This window comes from Polyodon spathula, unplaced genomic scaffold (assembly GCF_017654505.1).
Source record: "Polyodon spathula isolate WHYD16114869_AA unplaced genomic scaffold, ASM1765450v1 scaffolds_1422, whole genome shotgun sequence".
NCBI lineage: Eukaryota > Metazoa > Chordata > Actinopteri > Acipenseriformes > Polyodontidae > Polyodon > Polyodon spathula.
Genome location: NW_024472902.1, coordinates 762,131 through 787,020, shown reverse-complemented (window position 1 = coordinate 787,020; position 24,890 = coordinate 762,131). Strand labels below are relative to the sequence as shown.

The 24,890-nt window shown below is 44.9% G+C and overlaps 1 protein-coding gene across 4 annotated transcripts in view; it reads right to left on the bottom strand.

Moving 5' to 3' along the window:
* Window positions 1-24,890, bottom strand: part of LOC121309657 (protein FAM102A-like) — a 49,899-nt gene that overhangs the window by 22,996 nt on the left and 2,013 nt on the right. The window contains exons 2-4 of one of the 4 annotated variants that reach the window (XR_005948655.1): window positions 24,492-24,545; window positions 21,523-24,094; window positions 21,153-21,262 (exon numbers count right to left, since the gene is read on the bottom strand). Coding sequence is in view for 3 of the 4 variants with exons in the window: in XM_041242704.1 (XP_041098638.1) it covers window positions 20,766-20,911 (146 nt within the window). In the remaining variant the exon portion in view is untranslated. Of the gene's footprint in view, window positions 1-20,765; window positions 21,263-21,522; window positions 24,095-24,491; window positions 24,546-24,890 lie in introns of those variants that run through there. The other 3 variants (XM_041242704.1, XM_041242705.1, XM_041242706.1) reach the window with 3 other exon arrangements.

Below are 24,890 nucleotides of genomic sequence, written 5' to 3'. Positions count from 1 at the left end.
AATGAAACAAAACAGCCGGTGAAAACATTAACAGAAAAGCTTGATCTCCTTCAAATTAGGGCTGCCACCTCTGGAGGCACAAATAAAACCTTTGAACGCAAGGGGGATTGTTAAAAAGATGAAACTCTCTTTAGAAATCCTCTATTCATCCAATAGGAAACTGATAATATTACTACTGTATGACTGACAACCAATTCACATTGCAGGAAGATTGTACCCTGGTTTATCTATCAGGATATGGTGCTGGCGTTTAGTGTCCCCGGGAAGGCATATTGAATTCCCAGGACACCTTCCTCAAAACCGGGACGATCCGGGAAAATAGGGACAGGGGGCGACCTTACTAAAAATACATTTCAAGGTCAAAATATGCACCTCCTGTCCTGTACCGTGCTTTACCTGTCTATGTAAACAACCCAAAAAAAATAATAATACAAAACTTGGCGGTTGAGGGTGAAATGCTTAAACCGTTTAAGGTCCTTCAAGAATAGTCAAGACACAAAAGGCATGACCTGTAGCTCTTACATCAACCAGCAAGATCACTTGGGACAACTTACAGTACAGCCGGTAATCCTATTTAGAAATCTCAGCCCGACCCCGAGCTCCAAATGCCATCCCTATATTGCACTGTACCAGGGAGCGCCTGGAAGTAACCCCATTACAGCATGACACAGCAATCTGCTGCCTTCCATTGCAATGATCTGTATACAAACTTAGAGCTCTAGAGACACACTGCTTAATACCCAGAATCAAGGAGGAGAACACAGGGAGAGAGGAACGTCTACATGATGTAGGGGTTACACTGACCTAGGCAGACCAGAATATGCAGACACAAGACTTCATATCATCACTGCGGAAAAACGAACATGGACTGAAACTCCTGGATCGTAGCGGTGTCACAGTCCATTGTGATACTTTCTTTACAGGACACATCAGAACACTTGCGTTTCGGTTCTGTCTTGATACAAGACCAGAAGCACAGCGGGGCTCATCAGCATGAACACACTCTCCCTGTTTTATTAGATTGTTGCTGGCTCTGGATTACACAAATCAGAGTCCAAACGACTTGAACCAGAGAAGGAACGCGTTCGGAAACTGCCTTGGAATTTCCTCGAACTGAATTTTTTTTTTTTTTTTAAGTTTTACAAGGTCAGCATTTATCTACAGAAACTGAAAGGACAGTTCATAGCACATACAGTGTGCATGTAATAGTGGATTATAAAAGAGCTAATAAAAGGCCTTTGCTAAACTTTTTTTTTTTTTTTTACCCAATTGCTTTTCACAATAGAACAGAGTGCTTCAGTTATGACTGTAAAAAAGGAAGATCCTAGTTCTCTGATTTAGTCATTACTGTACTTCCCTGTGCTGGCAGATCCCCTACCCTGAACAGCACACAGAGAAGCCTCCTGCCTGCTGTACTTGATCTGCAAAATGAAATACCCGACGTAACGGCCACAGCTTTCATTAAACAAGCAGCTTGCAGGGAAGGTAGGAGCAGAAAATTCCTCTAGGAGAACCGGAGAGCAAACAAAGCCTGCATTCCGCTAAACAGCGCTGGAAAAGCAGCAGACCCCAGAAAGACTTCAAAACACATACAAACACACAGCAAGCGTGTTCCACAAAACGTGGTTCATCCTCAACTGCAAAGGGAGGGAACACTGGAACGCCCTTCAACAAAAAAAAAAAAAAAAAAAAAAACACACCGCTAGCATTTTAGCTGAAACTGCCTGCATTAGACTCCAGTCTAATGGATTTCTAAAACGCGTCTCTTTCCCTGCATTCCAGCTTTTTGTTCTGGTGTATTTTATTATTGATGTAACCCTAGAGCTTTTTACTGATGGCAAACTGCACTGAGAATTCTTTTAAATTTAAAAAAAAAAAAAAAAAAAAAAAAGGAGCTTTGCTGGCAGAGGTCCTCTCTGAATATCAGACACAGCTGTATGGGTTTCAAAGCTGGATTCACACCAGCAGATCAGAAGACTCCTCTCCTGACAAGAGCAGCCGAGTTACCAACATGCGTTTAAACCAGAAAGGGCTTGGTCTGGGGTTTCGGGTCCATTCGAAGCGCTGCTGAAACATCACTTGCCTGTGGTATTGATTGCAGTGTTGAAACCGTACCTCCCTGATTAAACAATGGGCTGGATTCTACTCATAACCTGGACACACGCCAAGTTAGCCCACAAGACAACGACCGATTCAAAATCTACTTGGGAAAAGGGCGCAGCATTAAGGTTAAGGAATCTAGGCTGGGCTGATGTCTCTCTTCTACTGATGTTTGGGCCCCCAGTCTGAAAGGAAAGCGTCACAGACTAAATAAAATCAAGGGTCTGTCATTCTGACTGTAAACACGTTCCTTCTTTTCTGTTCCCTCACGCTGCCGAGGGGGAGGGAGTCTGTGTGTCAGCTAGAGGCAGAGAACAGGCACAAAAGCTAAACAGTGTGCTCAGGGTTTCAAAAAAATCATGCTTCCCAACTGTCTGCGTTCCATCTGCAATAGTATTATGATGATAAATGGAAGACGCCATTTCTCCCGCACAACTAGCTGCTATAGCATTCCATTCATCCCTGGCACTGGTGATGCAAAGCCCAAATTAATCCAGTCTGTCGCAGTCCGCACCCTACCCCCACCCCCATGAGAGAATTAACAACACAGAGCCAGGTTACTGTAGGCATCAGACTGACACGCGTCAATGGGTCCGACCAGGATACAGCGGGACTCGAGCAGTACTTAAATCACAAGATATATAGAAAGCACTAAAAAGACATTTAGGTCAAACATTTTCCTGGACGAATCCGGATCGCCGTTTTATTTTTAGTCCTCGTGCTGTCTGTATGTGGTTCCTGCAGAATGACTCTGGCTGCGGAGCAGTTTGCATTGAAGGATCGTTTCTCTGCGGTGTACCGAGAATAATACGGCACTGAGGAGCGTTTTTCTATTAAAAATAAATTCTACTGATAAAAATCAGGCTGAGTTTTAAAATCACGAACGGGATGATCTGGCAGGCTTCGGCAGTGGCCTGACAGTCTGTGCTTGGTTGGCAGGAGCTGCTGTGTTAAACTATACAGCAGTTGCGGATGTTTCTGTAAAGTAATAACTATTCTGCAGACTATGGAACAGATTTCCTCTTCTAAGTTCCCTAAAGGAGCCAGAGGTTAGAATTGAGGAACGGTAGCTCCAAAAATCAACGATAACACCTTACAGACTCTACAAAGCTCTCATTGTTTCCAGTCTAACAGTGCTTCCACCACCCCTTCTACTCAGTCATGTGTTCAGTGATCCTGAAGTGCACTGCGCTCCGTGGCGAGCTAAAATAGAGTTCAAGAGAGGAATTCCACCAGCTACCCAGGCTGGATCTGAACCCTGAGCCCCAGAGAGGAAAGGTCAGCGTCTAAACCCACTGCAACTCGGAGTACAAAACAAACAGGGAAACATGCTGTGAACGATCAGGGCAGAAACAGCAGGTCCTAGCAATCTCTTAAAAGAGTGAAGCACGGATTTAGAAGTCAGTGGCTTGTTGTCTCTGCGGAACAAGGTCCAGTCAGATTAGAAGACCCTGCCAAGCTGACAACACTGTGTCTTATCGAGACGATTGCGCTTTCCAGATCACTGCTTTCTGACGCGACGTTAAAATGCAGGTTCCACCACAGCAGCAGGTCCAAACACGCAAGAACAGCAATGGAATATTTGCCACTTTGGAGCCGCGGGGGAACAGAAGCCCACAGTTTTAAATTCCCTCACACAGGACTGGCCAATCACACGGGCGAGCGGACAGGAAGTGAGAGTCAGCTGTAAACAGGCGGCAGCCGGATTTCAAAGCGTGCCTGGAGGTGGGCAGCGTGCCAGGATATCTGAACAGGAAAGATTTTCAATAACAAAGCAATAAAGGACAGCATCCTCCACGCCTGTGAAATATTTAACCCTTCATGCATAGAATATTTTAAATAGTTTTGAATACATTAAAAAAAATAATGGCTTAGGAGTTTTTTTTTTTTTTTTTTCAAATCTGTCCCCCTACGAGGTCGCCACGCACGAAATGGGGAAAGAAACTACATATTTCCAACTACAGATCAGGTTAATAAGCCGTAAAACTGTGTATTTTTGAAACCAAGATCTCCTGACCCCCATTCCTTAGCCCTCAGCCCCATCACACAACCCACATTCCTGCCTTGATCCTTCCAGGCACCCATTGCTTCACACTTCATTACAAAAGGGGCTGCAAGTCTTCATCTGAACACAGACACAGCTCTGCTCAACCTCAATTACACGGCCTGTCACTTTACAGCAAGGAGCCTTTTCATTACAGGGAGCCTGCACTGGAGGTTTGCATCCGCTCAACAGCACATGCTGTATTGTGTGCAGGTGTCTAAACTTGAATGGTGTATTTCTGCAATTCAAATTCAAATATCATCAAGTACTGAATCCCGTCTCGTTTTCAGGCAGTCCGAGTGCTCTCACGTCTGTCCCTCAGGCTGCCATTGGTTTGCTGGACGGTGGCAGCATTTTAAAATTCCTTTTTAGTGTGCAGTTTAAAGCCTGCTGAGAAGCAGCAAATGTAATAATCGATTCCTGCGGTTCGCTGGCGTCTCCGTGCAGCTGCGCAGCCAGGGCTATTTCTGCAAGCTGATCAACGCAGGGCTGCAATAAACACATTCTGACAAGAGGCAACAGAAAAGGTGCCACCCGCCACCCTGAATCCATCAGGACCCCGGACTGTATTCAATTTACTGAAGCGTGTTTCAGTGCTGTTAATAATGAAGCAGCGTGATCTTACACACCCCCTACCCCCTATAGTAGCAGCTCATAAGACTGTGATCTAACCGGACTATTTATAGGTGCACCAGACTCCTCTGGGAGTCGTGCAATTAAAGCAATAGCTCATTATTATCGCATAGCGATTTGAGATTTAAACAGAGGGAGACAGGGGAGAGGAGAAAGATGCCTGGTTAGATCCTCTGACACAATCTCAGGCTTGCATCTAAAACTGAATCTAATTCTAGCTCCTCTTATAAGTGAATTACTGAAAAGGCAGCCAACTCTCCCTCGTATCTAAAGGGACAGAGTTCAATTCGAGGGAGGCAGATTAAAACATCTGAAATCATGTTTCTAACGTCTGGTTGAAGCTCTTGACACTTTTTAAAAAAATAAAAAATACTGACCTAGATTATGTCTATTTAATTCCATCTGTTAGAGCGCTCTCTATAGTAAATCCACATTTTTAATCTCATGCTGCGTCTTGTCAGCATTACTCATCTGGAACCAGTGAAACACAGAGCTAAAAACACCAGCAGGCTTTCAAAAAATACACTTCGTTTAGTCAGGAGACAGAAATATTTTCCACAGCAGCTCACGCACCCATATGCTTCGTTATCAGTGTGTAAATTATTCTGTAATGTGATATTTTATAATGTGATCGTTTGTACCTTGATATTTTGCAACAATTGTAAGTGCCCCAGATAAGGGCGTCTGACAATACAATAAAATACAAAAAAAATGAGTCAGTGTGTTAAAATATGAAACTCTGCTGGTTTACAATAGAGAGATTTATTTTTTTGACAAAAACGGGACAATTAAAAATCACTGTTTCGTTGTCGGCAAGGGAGTTTTTTTGGGGTTTTTTTGTTTGTTTTTTTAAAGTACATAATTTTATTATTGTGTGAAGTAATATTTATTGATTCAAATGACATGCCGTGACTTGTAAAAAAAAAAATAAGTAAAACAGAGGTAATATTGCCACTCTTGCATTCCGTTGAGTTTACAAAACTTTAGAAAGTTCAATTTTGTAAACAATCCCTCTCTCTCTCTCTCTGATTACACGAATGAAAACCAGATGCTAAAACAGACGCAGGATTATGTAGCTTTCTGACAATAGGCATTAAAAAGATTTCAAAAGAACACAAGAGTTCTGCCGCGCCAACGTTTTCAAGAATCTCTGCATGTCCCGTGTGTCAGAAACGCACAATTCAAGAGATTAGTCATTACTGCCGGCTTTCATTTTAACCACTTCCTCGGGAGAAAAAACATCTGCTCGCTGAAGTGCGTAAAAAAAGGGAAGCCGTCCACGCAGGCTGCTTTTGAAGGAGTCATTAAAAAAGTCACCCCACTGACTCAATTTAAAAAGAAAGCCCCCTTTATAATTTAGATATGAAATTCCTTTATTGCGAGGTGCTGTAGAACTAGGAGACTGAAACCCCAAAAAAGCTAACTCCTGTCTGCATGACGTTTCTTATTGTCAGCCTCCTTCAAAGCACACAGGTACACTTCTCTTTTTTCCCTGCTGTACTCTCTCTCTCTCTCTCTCTCTCTAGAGAGAGAGAGAGAGAGAGAGAGAGAGAGAGAGACTGTTATTGCTTTGCAGTCAAATTAGGCTAATTACTGAATATATCCAACAGCAGCCAGGAAGAGAGAAACGACCGGGATTAACCGACCCAAGTCACACTCAACCGATTCCATTCAGAGGTCATTTTTAGATTGAGTCCAGCCCTGTCGCTAGTCTATGAACTGCAAGAGAGGGGGTAGGGAGGGGGTGGGGAGATACGGCCCAAACCTGCCCTTCTCGTTTGGGCAAATAAAAAGGAAGTCTTACTTGGGACATCATGCACAAGATCCGAGCCTGCTCCAAAAAAAAAAAAAAAAAAGCACAACCATTCGTTACAGCAGCACTGCAATCTGGAAGTTCTCCGTCAGAGCTGATGAAATGTTCTGTACAGATTCCAGCTCAATGCTGTTAAACCAGAGAGAAGAAGGAGGATCCTTATGAAGAGACAGAGGGGCATATACACACACAGCACGAGCACTGGGCATGTAGCAACGCTAACTGTACAATCCTTCATATAAATGAATGACCATGCTGACTGTTGCCACTGTGTTCATGAAACCATGCCAGATCAAGTCTACAGGTGGGCAAGGGGGCGTGATGAAACACGAAGCAGCTCTAGTCCAGTAGCTTTAAGCTAATTGGGTTCAGACGATCCACCTCAAGGTCGTGCCTCGACACATCTCCCTCAACGCAGCTAACGCACTGTCCTGAAGTTACGAGCTTGAAAGATTCAAAATCTGGGCGGAAACAGGGATAACCGTGCAGAACAAAAAGGTTAATTCTTGCAATGCTGGGGCACCCTTCTGAACCCCGTCTCCTGCTCCTCCTAGTGTTGTCCGTTCCTGGAGTTCTCCACTCTCGCTCTCCCTGTCCCGGGGGTGTAGGAGATACAGCACGGCTCACATGGGAGGCCAGCAGACTTCCTCTGCAGACACCAAATCAGATGCTTTAACCCCTCATGAACCAGCGTCTTCACCACTGCCAGCTACATTCACAGCATTTTTCTATTTTTCCTGCTTTCAGGAACAGGCTTCAAATATACACTGTGCTGCATTTACTGCAGGACCTGTATTGCACTGCGAGTCTAGCTGTTTAACTGGAATTCAGTATTTCACAGTCATGTACTAAACCAGAGCTGGCAGGCTGCTGCAGAGCAATCTCTAGCAGCTCGGACAGGAATGTTGCTTACATACTACAAGGGAGGCACATGCTACGGCACGCTTAACCAACACAGAGCAACACAAAGCCCCATGAACACACTCACACCGAGCAGCAGACTCAGACTCCCAGCGCCCTAACTGCCTCTCTGAGCTTGCAAACAGAACTGAAAATCGCACTTGAAGAAATGGGACAGCAAGAAAACCGCTGGATCACACCGCTGCAGGCGATTTACCTTGATTTGACGCCTCTGATAGAGATCTTCATTTTAAAATGCCTGAAAAAAATCACAATGCAGATATAAAGTCTTCTAGAATGCCGTCGGTTTACTTTGAACACGCCTTAAGGACCATTCTTGTTCAAGATGTTTCAGTCAATCTCAAGTTTACAAAAAGAAAGATGCAGCAGACTCTGGTTACATCACAGTCCAGTACCTTCATATTTCTACATTTCAAAGCAAAAATGGCCCTTTGATCACCCGCTCTCATAAAAACCGTTTCGAAATCTCGGACATGGTTTGCCTTGATTATTCAGTTCTCAAAATCTTATTTCCTTTTTTTCTATGCGTGAGTCAGCTATCACTGTGCTGCACACTGATAAAAAAATCACATTAAAAACGTTATGCACTGCAGGAGCCTCTCCGAGAAAGGTTTGCAGTACCAGTCGTCACGGCGAGTAGGGTTCCGTTTATGGGATAGCAGCCTGCGGTTTCGAGCGGAGCGATCTCTCATAGAAATCTACACCAGTGTTGAAAGAACTGCTCTGGAACGCTTTTGTTGGAGAGGGTGGGGAGGACAACCTGTAAAGTGAACACGCTAAAACCGTGCGCACACCTTTCAAACAGTGATCCATTACAAGGGAGCTCGGGTACCCCAATATGCTTTGGATGGTCCTCCAGGTCCAGTGCTCCTTTGATTGCTTGTCGCTCCCTGTCTGCTTGCCACTGTTTTCCAGACGCACTTGTCCTGTAGCCTGTGCTACTGCAGCACACAGAGCCAGTCTGCACACATACCCAGGGGACTAGAACAGCATAGCTGGCGGGCCAGTCCAGGGCAGAGCGATCTTATCCACGGGTCCTAAATGCACCGACCCGCCTGGCATACAGAACTGGCAGTCCTGAACCTCGAAAGCCCAGAGCAGTTAGTAAGTGACTGCGAATCCTGAACTCCAGTATAACTGCAACGTGCTGTTCGATATCAGAGGTCTCCCGGGAGCTAGCGAAGCGTTCGCAGCAGGAAAGAGGAGGGGGGCTTTCAGCCTTTCCCACCGAGACGCAACCCCCATCAAAGCACAGCATCAAGGTATTGGAACTACTGATGACTAAAAAAAATTAAATACAACCCCCCCCCACCCCCACCCACCCCAAAATCTGCAAAGTAAATGGCACAGTATACCATTTTAAACCTCATGCTATTGAAGAAGAACAGTGCTTTCTATTCCACAGGCCCTACTATGGATCCATTTGTTTTGCAGTGGGGGAGGGGGTCCTGTTGGCTATTAAGGTTTCCAGCTGGTTTTCAACCAGTTTGATTTCCGCACTGCTGAACCAATCAGGAGTCCTGAAAGTAATCTGTGTCACTGCAGGCTCCAGAATTGTAATGATTCGTTTACTTTGCTGTTATCCAGGTCCGGGAGCTGCAGCCCAGCAGTGTCGGACCCAGCGCCGGTACTGGATCGTTCATGCACACGCCCACTTCATGCAGAGCCCCCAGCTCTTTCTAAACACCGCTGCATTACTATGACCAAAGCAAGCAGCTGAACTGCATTTCATGAAGGAAAAGAAGGAAGCAGCTCTATTTACTGAGAAATGAACAGCACAGCATGTTAACTGCCCAGGTTAAACGTTTACCTATAAACCCAAAAGCACTTTGACACTGGGAGAAGAGAGACTAAACGTACTCTTCAAATCTGGAATGCGATGCCCCATCCTGCAAACAGTGTAAAGGAGGAGATCTATTGTCCCGGTTAGTCAGAACTGAAAATAACTAAATAAATACAAACAGCTGTAAAAATTTAAGTCCAGAATTTTTTTTTCTGTCAAGCTGAAGAATGCGAAATTAAGTTATGGAATTCAAAAAGGAACTCCTTTATTGAGCATACAAGAGAAGAGGACTTTATTTATTTATTTTTTTTAAATATATTTTGTTAACTGTAAAAACGGCGCTAAGGTAAGGTAGGCCCTTCAGGTGCTGCCAGGACTGAAAGTGTTCACTTGTTAGAAAAAAAGGCTAAAAACTGCTCAAGCCTGCTGCGAATTATTTATTTAAGTTTTTTTAACCGAGAAGCGGTTCCTCTTTTTTTTGTGCTCAGAAAGCATGAAGCCACTGCTGCTGACACCTCTTTCACAACAAACCCCACTTGAGACAAGGGCACTGCCTTGGTGCAAAAACAACAACACGACAAGCAAAAGAAAAACCTTGCAGTGCTTGAACCAAACCGTAAAGATAGCAGAGTTCCTGCAGTCTGCTTTACTGCCGGGATTAGACTGCTAGGACCTTCTGCGCAGTTCACTGTAAAGCAGGGTGAACTTTTGGGGGCAGTTAAAGTGACTGGTTCTTACAGAGAGGGGACAGGACATGAATGAGCATCTCCATTGACAGCTCAGAGAAGTCAGTGGGAAGCGCGCTGTAAAACCGCAGCTGGGTTACCAGACCTGTGAAAACCTTCGGCAGAGTGAACACATGATGTGTTGCAGAAGGGTCGAGGAGTCTCAGGTCAAAGTCTTGTTCACTTCTTCATTTTATACTCGTTTCAAAAAAGCAGAACCCTTCCCCCCCCCCCCACCTTCTACCTTGCATAACTATTTCTGTACAAAAGGAAACCATAGAAGAGGCTGCTAATCTACAGCTGGTGAGACGGGAAGCTAGAAGCCTCATTTTAGATGCGTTTTATATATTTAACTCAAAGGCATAGTACTGTACGGTTCTCACTATTGTCAGGGAATACATTTCAACGTCCAGACTCCCTGCGAACACGAATTACAGCTGTAGGGATTTCCTTATCGTGACAAACCAAGAGCTAGTCGATGAAAATGTATTTTCCGTGGCTCTGGCAGTTCCTTGAGATCCAGCCGTATCAGAACACGCTTGACTCTAGACCCACACTGAAGGGATCAGATCGCAGATGGTATCAGAGTATCTATTCTCAAAGACCCAAAGCAACAACATGCGCGAGAGAGCCAAGGAGACAACTTTCCCGGCTTGCGATAAAGATCTTGCTTGCGCTGGATAAAGAAATCTGCTGAATTTGATGCTTATGTGATAGTGGTAAGGAATGTGGGAAGCGATCGAGTGCCTACAGTGTTGAGGCTGCAAAACGACATAACAGACGGAGAGTCTGAGAAAGGCACTGACTGGACTGGGTGCTTCTGCTGTATTGGGAGGGAGCTCTCAAGAATTGACTCACAGACATGAGAACTCAATTTCAACTTCAGACTGCTTTACAAGGCGCTCAATTAAACGACTTCAGGAGGCGTTTTTATTCCGGTCTGGTGTCTTATTTGGAGCGTTTTGTCATTAACAGCTACAAGGCGGCTCTTCAAAGTTTTATTTCTACTGTGCGCACTGCATATGAATATAAAATCAGCCACGCGCACAACAGTGGAACATTTAGAAATACTAAAAAAAGAATGTCACAGCTTTTTTACAATTTTTAAATGCATATGAATATACTGTGCAGTATCTGTATGCATGCATAAATACAAACAGCTTTCAAGTTAAGCTGAGAAAAATGGTTCTGTAGAATTGTGTGTAATCAGGGATATGCAAAGCAGTAGCTACAGAATTGGGTGGAATCGGGGATATGCAAATTTCAGCATTAGAAGACGTCAAAAGGCTTCAAACTTGGCTCTTGTACAGGTGACATTTGCACATATCTATGCAGGTACCTATGGCTTTCCATGCGGATTGCAAGCCCTTACTTGGCCAGATTTCGTGTCTCTTAGGGCTCCAAGGTGCCGAGGTTGCTTAGAAGCCAAACTGGGAACAAACACTCCCTGAAGCAAGCCCTGACCTGGCACAGACCCGGCCCCGTGCGTGTGCACAGACAGCTGAAGCCGGTCTGGACTGTGCTGACTGGCACCTCTCGGAGCCCTTTGGAAAGAGTCGACTCACTCCGGTTTAAACTCAAGCAAAACCTCTTCAAGTTTAATATACACTCCCCCCCTTCAGAAAAGAATACAATAATTTAAAAACATAAATCAATATGTGAAACTAAAAACAATTTTAAAGGCTTATTTAATGTATTAGCACAGCTGTTGTTTTTGAGAAAGGCACAGATTGGTTCCTAGCCTAAAGCAGGTTTCGGTTTGAAATGCAGCCGAATGCTAAGAGATAAAAACACCGAGAACTGCACCACAGGGCAGCTCCCACTGGGACGAGATACTCTGTAGCGTTAGAGAAATGAAAAACAGCCTGTGACAGCCTGTCCGATCCTCCTGGGGCCTGGTACCTGGAGCAGCCGTGAGGCTAGCCCTGCCCCAGCTCCGCCAGATCAACACTGCATAAAAACTCTGCTGTCAACTGCATCTACCGCTGCAGCATCCCAGCACAAACAGTGCAGTAAAACAGGAAGGGGTCCTGGTAGTTTCACCTTCCGGCTATACTGGTGGAAGGGAAGGCATTTCAAACCAGTCTACAGAACATGATCATAAATGGGACGTGTAAAACTAGCAAATCAGGAACTGTGTGATCACCGACATTTCTACATGCGTTGCCGTGCACATGCAGTGTTCAGCGCACAACAGCTGACATCATACAAAAAGGACAAGAGAACGTATCATTACACCTTAATGAAAAAAAACATCCTTCTCTTGGTTACTGTAGAAAAGGATGCATTATAGTGTCTATTACAAAACTTACTGGCAATCACCGTTTTCCCCTCTAGCTCAATAATCCAGCAGTCATTACAGCACTCCAATTCACAATCCCTGCCCAAGAACCTATTGAAACCGGTCTTGTCACAGCAAGCCCTGCAAAGCTCTTAAACACGAACACCCCGAGGCGAGAAATAGATTTGCACGGATACAATAACCAGCTGGTCAATAGAGCTCAATTTGTTAAAAGCGTTTGACTCGCTTCTCGTGTTTAAGTTACCCTTTTAAAAACGTGCAAGGCTTTCATTTCTGGTTTGATGGAGTGCGCTGAAGACCGTATAAATCTTGAAGGAACTTCATTAAAGCAAAAGGTTCCTCTGCCAACTCCACAAGCCCGTAATAAACTCTCTGTAGAAGTTTGGTTGTTTGGGAAAAGCCGTTCCAAGAGAAACGGATTTTAAACTTCATGTGAAATATTTTGCAGAGCAGAACTGCTTTCTCCAAAAACACAAAACAAAACAGTTACCACGGCAACACAGGCCCATTCCACCGTTGCGTGCGTTACAGAGACAAAAGGCCTCTGCAAACGAGGTAGTGTTTATTTTAAATGTTCCTCCAGGAAGCTTTTGGCTAGATAACTTAAATATGCGGTACACCAAGCTTTCAGCCTACATTGCAATGCAGGAGAGCGTGCTCCAAACTGACTCAGCAGACAGCAAATCGCAGACATTCCTTGTGCCGATAAAGAATGCTGCTGCGCTAGGACATAAAATAGATAGTTCATAAATACCGTCGAGTTTGGAATGTTTGTGTTGGAACCAGTGATGCAACAAGCATTCTAACAAACACAGCTGGAAATGTATTCAGTGGCACAGATAACCATGTTAATATTCTCATATATCAAATATATCATGCAAAAGGTGTGATGCCAGAAATGCATTCTAATGTACAGAAGAGAATTCCTCAGCTTTCTTTTATAGGTGATCTGATTGGGTACCAGGGTTACTTCACTCATAAGCACAAACGACAATTCAAAATGAAAACAAATTAATTGGGGCTTATTTATTTATACATGCAGAACTGATTTTTAACAGTTAAACCTGGACGTTTGGTTTGTCTAGGATTGAATCTAACGAACATCATTAACTTGTTCTGTGGTATGCGCTCCAGCAACACTGAAGCATGTACAATCACACTGTGCCACCGAGAGCAGCTTCCTCCCTGATCTGGGAATAACCAGAGGACACGACCAGACCTCCGTGGGACTTGTGTGGCCAGGCTGTATACAGGGTCCGAAACAATTGCAACCTGCCAGCAGAAACTTTGCAAAAGGAACGGGGGAACATTGTATTTATTAATAACCATGGGACTGCTGGCACAGCGCTGCTTGTCAAAGCCCCTTGTCTATTTATCCCAATCCCTCCCAGAGGCTTGCGGATGAAAATCAGAACAATCGAAGGCTACTGTAGAAGGCACAAAAGCGTTTTGTGTGTCTGGGAGGCGTGATGTGAATGTGAATGAGAAAGGAAGGGAGTAGGGTTGGGGCTACTACAACAAACTGGAGCGAGGGACTGTGCGAGGGTTTACAGCAACACTATTATGAAACACGTTGTCAGATTAGAAGACAGGCGCATTGTATTTGACATTTTAAAAAGCAGGCTATTCATGAAACCTCCCCTCCAGCAAAAAGGAGAGAAACTGGTTATTTTACCATACAAAACAAAAAAGGAAGGAAACACACCTAGCACTGCTAGCTGCTACCTGTTTAAAAAGACAAGGACTGTAACAGTGTGGCTACAGAAAAGCACAGTCTGTCTGTCCAGACGCAGGAGGACTCCAGCCAACAAGCTCAGGTCGGTAGCCTTCACTCTCACTCATTTCGGATGATGGCGCCGCTCTATCTGCCCACAAAGGAACTAGCCAAAGCTTTTTTTTTTTTTGGTTCACATTCCCAGGAGCTCTGAAACTTCGGCGTGGTGTTCATTCAACGACCCCCGGCACTGGCCATGGAAATTCCTGCCTTCCCCTTGGCTAGCTGCACAGCAGAGCATGTCAAACAGCATGGAAACTCCCTCCCGCGGTTCCAGAAGACTGTACAGAACTTGTTTGCTCTGGGACAGTGACTCTTCTGTTCCTTGCATTCCTCTGCTTCGTAATCCATCCCTGCAAGCTGAGGTCACTCAGGACTGGAGGTTCGAGTCTGATCGCCAGCTCCAGGGTCCTACCCCCAGCTCATTCCAGCTCTGCTCAGCAATGTCAAGACCCTCGCAGTCTGCAATATTAAAATCAGCTGACGGATTTGAACAGTCCACGCACTGGAGGGCACGTTGGTGTTGCAAGCACCTCTTGAATGACAGGGTCATTAATGAGCTGGAGTCAGGCTGGAAAGTCCGATTAATTAATTAGAACTTCAGAGTCCCCTCCCCCTCCCCCTCCTCCTCCCAGCATCTCGAATACCTAATAAATGAAGCAGACTGCCTTTCTTGCAGGCTCTGCTCCAGATGGCACAGAGAGGGGGGGAGGGAGAGAGCGAGTGAGTGAGTGAGTGAGCCGAGTTTAGCAACACAGATACAAGTAAAGATTTAAGTCAATGAGAGGGATTTTCTTTGTCTTCTTTGTCTTTTGGGGAAAAAAAAATTAAGGACTAGCTGATAAACACCGTCAAGACTGGAAAGAGGCATGAGAAGGGCATTGCTGGAACATTCTGGAAGTTTCCTGATCCTCCCCTGAGCTCATTCTGCTCCGAGATCCTGCCACTTCTTAATACAGGCGGACTTCCTATTAAATGTCTTTATATTAGAAGCTAGAGGCAGTAAGCCGGGCCCACACCGTTTCCCATACGGAGAGAAGCGCTTATGCATCACACAGTATGGAAACGGATCAAAGGGGATAGCTTGTCTATAATGAAAGTGTAGGCAAGCACAGTTAAACACAGCCAGGGGTCTGGCAAACAATGGTAGAAAGGCAAACTGTTAACAAGAGACCACCTCATGCTTTCAGAGCTGCCAAGATTAATGGCAAAAGGAAAGTAAAAGGAGACTTTGGTTTAATTACAATCACCCGGAATGTAAAAACATAATAAAACAAACCATTCCAGTGCAAATCATCCAGCGCTGAACAGCCAAGCAAGGCTCTGACAGTCACTGCTTTGATGTTCTAGATCCACACAAGAATAAAATGAAGCTTGCCAAGGAGACGGGGGGGCTTGCGAGAACCGGCAGGGTGCTCAATAAAACCAAAAACGTGGGACCCATACTGAAGGCAAAAAAAAACACATTTATAGTGAGGAGCTAGAATCGTGTATTCTGGCTTTTGCAGCCCTTAAAACCACACACTGTACAGAGGGTCCTCATAAAACATAAGCGCTCAGCCAGTGAGAGAACAGTCAAGTGCAACCCTATACAGGGGGCTAGGATTGAGCGATCAACGTTTGGTGAAGTTTCTTGTCATATAAACACTCTCTCTCTCTCTCTCTCTCTCTCTCTCTCTCTCTCTCTCTCTCTCTCTCTCTCTCTCTCTCTCTCTCTCTCTCTCTCTCTCTCTCTCTCTCTCTCTCTCTCTCTCTCTCTCTCTCTCTCTCTCTCTCTCTCTCTCTGATGGTCTCCGCTGCTCTGAAATGTTGTCTATTGTTTCTGAAGGTCAGAGCTGTGAACTCCAGCCAGCTCGCCGCTTTAGGCTCAAAACGCTGCGCGGCAGGCAGGCTGCAGGGGCACCGTCTGGCACTTGAATGCACCGTTTACAAGAAAAATAATAACCAACTGGGGGAACAAATACTCGGCGTTAACTACGCTGAACACAACTGCTGCAGATCTGCTGGCTTGTCGAAAAACAAGGTGGGAACATTGTTTGAATTCCACCAGGGCCACGCTTATGGAGCACAGCATTAAGTGCGCCGAAGGAAAACACCACATGGATCTTTTCCAAGTACAGCACACACTGTACAGCGGAGCTGAGGGGTGTTAAGAGACAGGAGACACTAAATCAGTACAATAGAGCCATTAAAATCCCCCTGCTTCCCATCTTCAGTACAGTTACCTTTTAATAAAACAGGAAGAGACATCCCTGCACGTGTTTTACAAGTTCTACTGCTCTGAATGTAAAGATGCCGACAGGCTGGGATTGCAACAGGTTATTATTCTAACTGGGCAGGTCCTCTACAGACCAAGCCCTGAGAGGTTTGACAGCAATCTGAAATTCTGCTTCACGCCTACCATTAATCCCATGCAGAGATTAATCATGCAGTCAGCAGCCTGGTTACTAAACTCCAAGCTGAACAGGAAGGAAAAGGAGATATCCTCGGGAAAATTTGACTGAGGGATGGACAGAAAAGCTGAACTAAAAGTCGTCTTCTGGTATAAATCGCAATTTTCACAACCTTTGGAAAGTGATTTTAATAAAGAATTTGGAATTATAAAAGCAGAAATGGAGCCCAGCCCTGCACCAAAGTGGGAGTGAACATCACAGAAAGAGAAGCTTTGATTCCAAGTGCAGGGAACGGATTGCAACTCGATTCAGGGAAAAAAAAAAAACAGGATTCAGCAAGCAAAAGAAAACAGAACACCCCCACGCTGCACAACCTCTCTGAAAGCAGACTTGCCAATTCTCCCTCAGCTGGGTTCCTAAAATAAACTGAAATACAAAATTAAAAAAATGGTCTTTTAGATTTAATTAATTTAATTGTCTTTTAAATCTGTTTAGATTCCCCCCCCCCCCCCCCCCCCATTTGGGCCGAGAAACCATGATGTGCCACATGGCTGAAAGCTGAATCATCTACCGAACGACACACAAAGAAGCCTCAACAGATACTGAAAACAAACGGGCCTCTGTGCCAACCAACAAAAGGCTGAAGTCAAAATGCAAACCTCTATTTAAAACCCTCCAGAATAAACCGGACTGTTCCCAATCGAATTTGAAAATCTGACAGAGCGTTAGGAATTTGGGAAGAATTATTATTTATTTATTTTAAAATCAAAACATTTGCTCTCGTATAAACTGTCCTTCGGCTGCAGCGTCCTAGGTTTGAGAATGCTCGTCTCCGTCTCGCCTGCTGGCCTTGACAATAACACACTCTGTATGTCTCAATCTCCAATTGCAATCGTTTCACTGAACAAAGAGGAGAGAGAGAGAGAGAGAGAGAGAGAGAGAGAGAGAGAGAGCGAGACAGAGAGACTGTGCTACACTTAATAAAGGTGCGAGGAGGCCAGGGGGGGTTTAACAGGAGTTCTCCGATAGCTGCCACGTTATTACGTGACCAGTCAACATAGATTTCACTGTGCAAGACCAACTAAGTTTCTGTTATGTCGAAGCCCAGTGTTGCTCTAATAAATGACCTACAGAAACAAAAACAACGCAGACAGACGGAAGCTACAACATCTGACAGTGTTTCTGCAAGGATAATAAACGGTTCCTGTTAGGACAGTCTTTTACCCCACAACTGGACCTGCGTGGCCCTCTTCACAAGTCACTCCAGGCGATCTATTGCTGTTAGGCACTGACTCACAATATTATGCAATCCACACGCTCCCTGCTGAGAAAGGATTAGGGTTAATACTCAGGGATCGTGTATCCAAGGCTAACAGCTCTTCCTATCCCAGTGACCAGCAGCACTACTTCAGGAGAGGCAATTTGACAAAACATCCATGTGATGATGATGAAGGGGGGTTTTGTGGTATATTTTGCTTACCGCACTTCAAGATTTGCCAGACCCCCACTGGGAAACGCTTACTCATAAGCAAGCTGGCTTGTACTGGGAGCGTAGTTGTGTAATCCATTTTTTCGTTTTGTTTTGTTTTCATTATTTCCAGAAGCCGAACCTACACTGCCCTTGACCAGATGCGCAAGTCTTACCCAAAATGTTCTGTAAACGCAACAGATAGCACGGACACTGAAAGGCTGCTGTATTCATGCATGAAATAGAACCAGCTGTGTACGAGGCGCTACAGTAACCAGGGGCCTTGCTAAAGAGGAAACGAGCATTGCAAGAGAGCAGCACGCTGCTCAGCCTGAACACACAGCCGTTCCCAGCGCAGACAGACAAGTCCTGAAGCACCGGGACTGCTTGCGGATTATTCTGTTGCTCATCATGCTATGGCATTAGACAACTAGAGCATCCCCCTCAATGCAAACCGTGCTGGTTAAACCACTTTTAAAATAAGAACAACCAGCCTAAGACACATTCACAGCACTGGAAAGAGGTTTAAAAAAAAAAAAAAAAAAAAAAAAAAAAAAAGGCACGGATTGGAAAAGTTTCAGCGCATTTAAACCCTAGAAGACGCTGTGAAGCAGCGCTGTGTTGCATCAGTGTTTTAGTTTGTATCTTTCGCAGACAATAAAACACCAGCATGCTGTTTAGACAAAACGGCACGGACAGCCGTCTCAGAAAATAAACAGATCTTTTGACTGCCCCGGGGGGGGTTGGAAAGAGATACAATTGAAACAGCCCCAGCGAACAGGACAACGGCCAGCCGTTCGGGGCAGAATGTACGAGATGTTCTTGCTTGACCACATCAGACAGGCGAAGACCGGAGGAATTATTTAATTGAGTTGAGAAATGCTCTTTGATCATGTTGTTTTGGTTAGGAAGAGCCAAAGCTGGGAGGCAAATTTCTCAAACAGCCTCCTTCACAGCACATCAGCTGCACAGCGCCAGACACACACACACACAGTTAAACAAGCAGCCTCAATTTAATGCAAAATCTTTTGTTTCTTTGGGAGAACCAATTCTTTACAGAGTGAACTCTCTCAACAGGGAATACCAGCTATAAAAAAAAAAAGAAAAAAAGAAAATACTCTATCAAATCGATCTGCATTAGTGGAAGACAACAGCATTAAACACGGGGTATTTGAATTGAATCGATGACGTGGAACGTCCCACTTCCATACGCAGTAGAACACAAACGTGCACAGGCTTGTTGTCCTGTTTGAATGCTTGGTCTGCTTTTTGCCATTGGTTTTATAAATCTCGCTGCCTTCTCCTTTTCAAAGAACTGCCTGGAGGGGGGAAAAAACCTACAACATGGGTTCTATCCTGAGTAAATAAATAAATAAATAAGAAAGTTTATCAGCTGCTTTTGCTAACTCTGGTTAGCCCTACCGTAGCTCTTGAATAAATCTGGCTCCCCTTACTAAAATGCCTCGGAGCCCTGTGCAGCACAAAAGCTAAAATTTGACCTTAATAGTTAATCCGCTCCTTGCATTTACCAAACAGGAAATGGATAAATTCAGGTTTATTGAGCCACGCACAGTATCAGTACACAGGCACGCACACGCACGCACGCACACACACACAGTGCATCTACAAGGCAGTGAAGCCACGCTGGCAGCGCCTCCTACTCCAGATTCAATTACTCTACTACTACTCCAATTACCATCAGGTTTGTAAGCATGAGCTTCGGCCGAGCACTGGGACAAGCCCTCAGGAGAGCTGCACACATCAAACCAGGCGCAGGGCTAGAAACAGCACACAGTTCAAAGCACTGCCTGCAGCGAGCAGGCGCTTCTGCAAGGGGAAAAAGAAAGGGAGGTGCAAAACTCGCCTCTTCCAGTTCAGGGCGTACAAGAAAATGCAGGGATAGAAAGACGACTACTACAAGCTTTTGTATAGGTAGCTCATTACTAAACCAGGCATGGATCAAACCGCTACGCAATGGGAGTCTTATTGCCATCTACAACAAATCATTTCAAGAGGCCACTGGCCCAATGTGTTCCCTCCAGCTAACCTAACACTGATTAATAGCATTGCTCATGAAAGACCTGCCAGGAGTCCAGTTAGAGGCTACAGTATTTACTGCACATTTAGATCCCAAGCAGAAACTGTTTCCCTGAAGCCAAGTGTGGATCAACACGCTGTCTGTGTGGGCTGACACTGCTGGGAGGCATCCAATCACAGTGGGGTCAGGTGTCCTGACTGAGGATTTAGTCCGACACAGAGCGGCCAGGGAAGCCCTTAGTGCCTATGGACAGCATGGCCCTGAACGAAGCTTCAGACACAACAGCACATAAGACTTTGATGTGAAGCCTGCAGACAGACACACCGTTAACCTGCGTCGCCGGCCCTGTCATTAACTGGAGACTGGGGTGGACAGCATTACATTGATTACACAGTATAACATCTACAGATGTGTCCTTTCTGGAATCTCTTTCAATGGTACACTTACAGTGCATGCAAGCTGTCCAGAGCTGCTGAATTGCAAGGCTGGGTCACTGCTTAAACTGGCCACCACGCACTGCAATGCAACACTGTCAGACTGGACACTGTCAGACCGCTTAGTACAGGTGACCGGAGACAGATTTCACTACACCTGTAGCGGCACAGGAACAGTTCTAATACACCTTTATTAGGATGATACAGGCGACTGGCTAAGAGGCGGTCTTTATAGGCGGTCCATATACAAGAATGGTCACAATAGCGGTCCTTACATCAATGCGCTCTTGGTACAAATTATTATTATTGTTATTATTATTAAATAAACTGATCTTACCTTGAAGACAACGTTGTGAAATCGCCTCCATCCAGCAGTCTTATTTTGCAGAAAAGCACTCCATTGACAAACGGTACAGCGGTCAACTCCTCCAGGGTGAAGGAGGTCTGAAACTTGAACTTCTTCTTCTTCATTAGAAACGCCATTGACAAGCAGCCCCAATGTCTCGCAATTAGGACAAAAAAAACAAAAACCTCCTTTATTGCCCAGGGAATGGAACTAATTATGAGACAGGCGTGTATGAAAAAAAAAAAAACTTAATTTTAAAAAAAGGACACAATGGATTGTTTATAATAAATTTAAAAATTAAATAATAAAAACAAAAAAAGAAAAGTAAACAGTTATGCTAAATCATGAATACAAATCGATTTCCGGAACGTGAGAGTGTTTTTTTTTTTTTTTAATTCGGTTTAATCTGGCGCTTGGAAATTCTTCTTGGCGATTCGGTTTTGGTTCGACATTTCTACACAGGATGGTTTAGCAGGACACCAGAAGATCTGTTAAGAAATAAAACCACAGGACACAACGTCAATATAGAAGTACAGGATTATGCAACAGCCACCAAGAACGTAACTTTCTAAAAGATTGGTCATGTGAATGGAATTTGATGTGACCTCGCAACATGTTGAATTGGTCTGAAGCAAACCCACGATATAAAAACACACAATTCATAAAGAATTGTATAACACTCCATACAGACTGAGCACTAACACAAAGCACAAGCATGGACTCGCACTACTGCCATGCACACACTTACCATGAAGCAGATCAATACAACCCCGTGGCGTGTTGTTCTTTACCTGTTGCAACACTGTTATCCGAGAAAAAAAATCAAATCTTCAGTCGGTGTTGAACCTGTGGACAGCTGTCAGCGGGAACATCGCTGCGGACAGAAACTGGACCAGGGGACACAAGCCCAGCACAATGTATCGATGCCCGGAGCAGCACCGACTATATTCGTGTGCACTGTGGCTTGCTCGGATTTCTGTCAACGCTGAATGGGTCCAAGTATCCTCCTTTTTAAAACGGTCCTTAGGTCGGCTTCTTCTTCGATCGCGGCGGCGTGCCCGTGTTTCCTGTCTTGTTGTTGCGGTGTGTTTATTAACGGGTCACTCCTTGGTCTCTGTTGTCAGTTTGCTGTGCGGTCGCTGATCTTACCCCCCACCACCACTGCAGAGCACGAATTGCAGATTGAATTGTCTGCCTTCCACTTCCCACGTCCACGCACGCAAAAAAAAAAACAACATACAGAGCTCGAGTCTTTCTTTATGGCACCGTGGGCTTGCGACTGGGCTGGACTGATGAACAAATAATCAACCACAACAGATTTGAAAGGGGTCTAGTTCCAAGCCCATAACGTGCACCACCTCCTGCAAACCGATCTCTCCCTCTGGTGCCCGCAGTTTGAGTGCAGAGGGGCATATAAACCAAACTCCAAAGCACCGCCTCTTACAGGACTACGTCACCTGCACCTGGGCGGGCAATAGAACGCCGCTCTTAGAACGCTGGCTCCGCATTCGCACAAAGATACTTACCGAAACAGACGGTGTTGTCATGGAGGTCACGCAAATGCCTTTAAAAGTCTGGTCCGTATTATTTTCCCTTGGATATAATACACTATTCGGATTAAGAAGTGTGCGTGGCATATGCAAAACCCGCAATATTAAAACGATATTTTCTTACCGTGCAAAACTCGAACAGAATGGCAGCTGTGTTCATTTGATCAAATTATAAGCAGAGCTTGCGTTCTGATTTTAAAACGCATCTATTTGGTATTTACGGGGTTCACGTTTTGCTGCACGGCTGATGCCACGCTTAACCCCCTGCTGCTGTGAACACGAGTCTATTCTGCAAACACAATTCATGGCAAGCAGCGTTTATGTAATACAGTATTCTGTGTAACTGTAATCGGGGGATAACATCAGTTACACGGCGCTTGCTGTGTATTTAATGCGCGTACAGATGCCATCTGTTGCCGCTTCTATAGAGGTGTGTGTGTCACCTGTTAATAAATTATGACCATTTTTTTAAAATTATGAGCATATGTTTAAAACCCACTTCAGCATGAAACATTGTGCAAATCGAGTGCATACGTCACGGTTTACTGTTCGTCACAATGTTTGTGCGGAGCGCCCTCTCCTGGCTCCGTTGCAGTATCACAGTACCAGTCCCACGTCTCCCTGTTAAGATAGTTTCTCTCTCGGTTATTTAACACGTGGCTGGCGCTTAATACACTTTAATGCAATTTAAAAAAAAAATATTTACAAATACAGCAGTTCAGGCAGGAGGAATAGAATAGCCAATTAATACTGCGTTATAATAAAAACAAAAGGAAGAATGACATTTATATTTGAGACATAACTGTTCAACTGCTAATTTCAGATCAATGGCTTCTGAAGTTATTAATTAACAACAGAATTTAAGCAGGTTTAAAATTATTTTATATATAAGTGTGGTCTACCTGTAGTTTTGAATTTGGTTGTTGAATAATAAAAATAAAACAAACATCACTTCATAATGCAAAAGTCTCCTGTACACATAAAAAAAAAAAATGTCTTTAAAAAACAAAACAGCTTGGTCTATAACACTGGGACTTCAATTTAAGTGATTTCTTTTCCACTGCGAGAAGCTTGTCTTAACAGGATAGTGCTCACTGAAATTCTGATCAACGATGTGATAAAATTGCTTATAACAGAATTGAAACACAAACTGCTCCCCACCCTGCAATACTCATCACCCAACACTGGGTTCTCCAGTGTCGTCTTTATTTTGGTTCTCAGAGTCTGTTTTGAAATGCATAAACACGCAGGCGTGTGACCTGTTCGTCACACTTTCCCAGTATCCCAGAGTCCTCTACTGCTGCCCGCTGTCCTGCGGTCCGCTTTTGGCGCCCTGCTCGTTCTCCGCCGGGGCGCTGGCGCTCGAGTTATTGCCGGCGCTGCCCTGCAGGAACTTGCGGAAGTCTTTGAGCGCCGGGCGCAGCATCTGAATGAGGGCGATGAGGGCGGCCTGCGTGCCCTCCAGGGCCTGGGCCTGGCGCTCTTGGGCGCACGCCTGGGCCTCCTGCGAGCGGCGGACCATCTGCAGCAGGTCGTTCTGGTTCTCCAGGTGCTGGGCGATCTCGCGCACGTGCAGGTTCGTCACTCTCTGCTCCTGCAGCAGCTTAGCAGAGTTGAGCGCGATGCGGCTCTTGAGTTCCTGCGGCTTCATGGGGCCCTCGCCCTGGCTGGTGAGCACTTCCACGGGGGTCTCCGTGGCGACGACGGGGGGGGCCTCTGTGGTGCAGTACTCCACGACCCCCTCTTCCAGCGTGTGGTATGTGGTCTCGTCTGGAGTGAAACACACAAGTGGGGTTCACAGTTAATCATTGCCTATCACTCTACTTGCTGCTGTCACTCTGGATTTTTTTTGTCTACAGTATTATGGATCATTTGCGCAGCTTTATTGTGGGTTAATCCCAGCAACACATTGTTAAAATTGCCAGTGGATGGAGGAGCTCTGCTGGGAACACGAGACTCCAGTGGAATAGCAGTTTGAGCCATTCCAGGTTTTTCTTGCATTTAGAATCCTGCTCAGAAGAGAATTAAATACCCAAGCAAGTGTTTAAAATAAATCAATACATCACAAATCGGTTGGCATCGCGATAGTCCAAACTTAGCATCAAAGATTCCTACAGTCTTACATCTAGTATGATAAAATGGAAACAACAAATTAGTGTTGCGTTACCTTCTAGTGTTTTCTGCACTTCACAAACTGCAGAGGAGGAAGCCGTCTGAATGTCTGCGAAAAAACAAACAAAAAAAAAAAAAAACAACAACAAACAGCATAAATACTAGGAAAGGCACTAGAGAGCTAAACACATCTTCGAACCGGGGACCTCCTGGTATCCCGTTTCTTTAACCACTGGACCACCGAGGCTACCTCCATGCCGTAGGTCAGATTCACCCCAACGGCTCTGTGACCTACAGAACCGGAAGTGCTCTGTTAAACAAAAGCAATAACCCAGGCACAGTACTCAAATTAAGAAGTAGTCTTAGTTACCTGACGAGAGTCCTGGACTAAAAGGAAATGGACAGAACGGGCCGTTCTAATCTTACTCTACTCGAAATTAGACACAAGATGCTT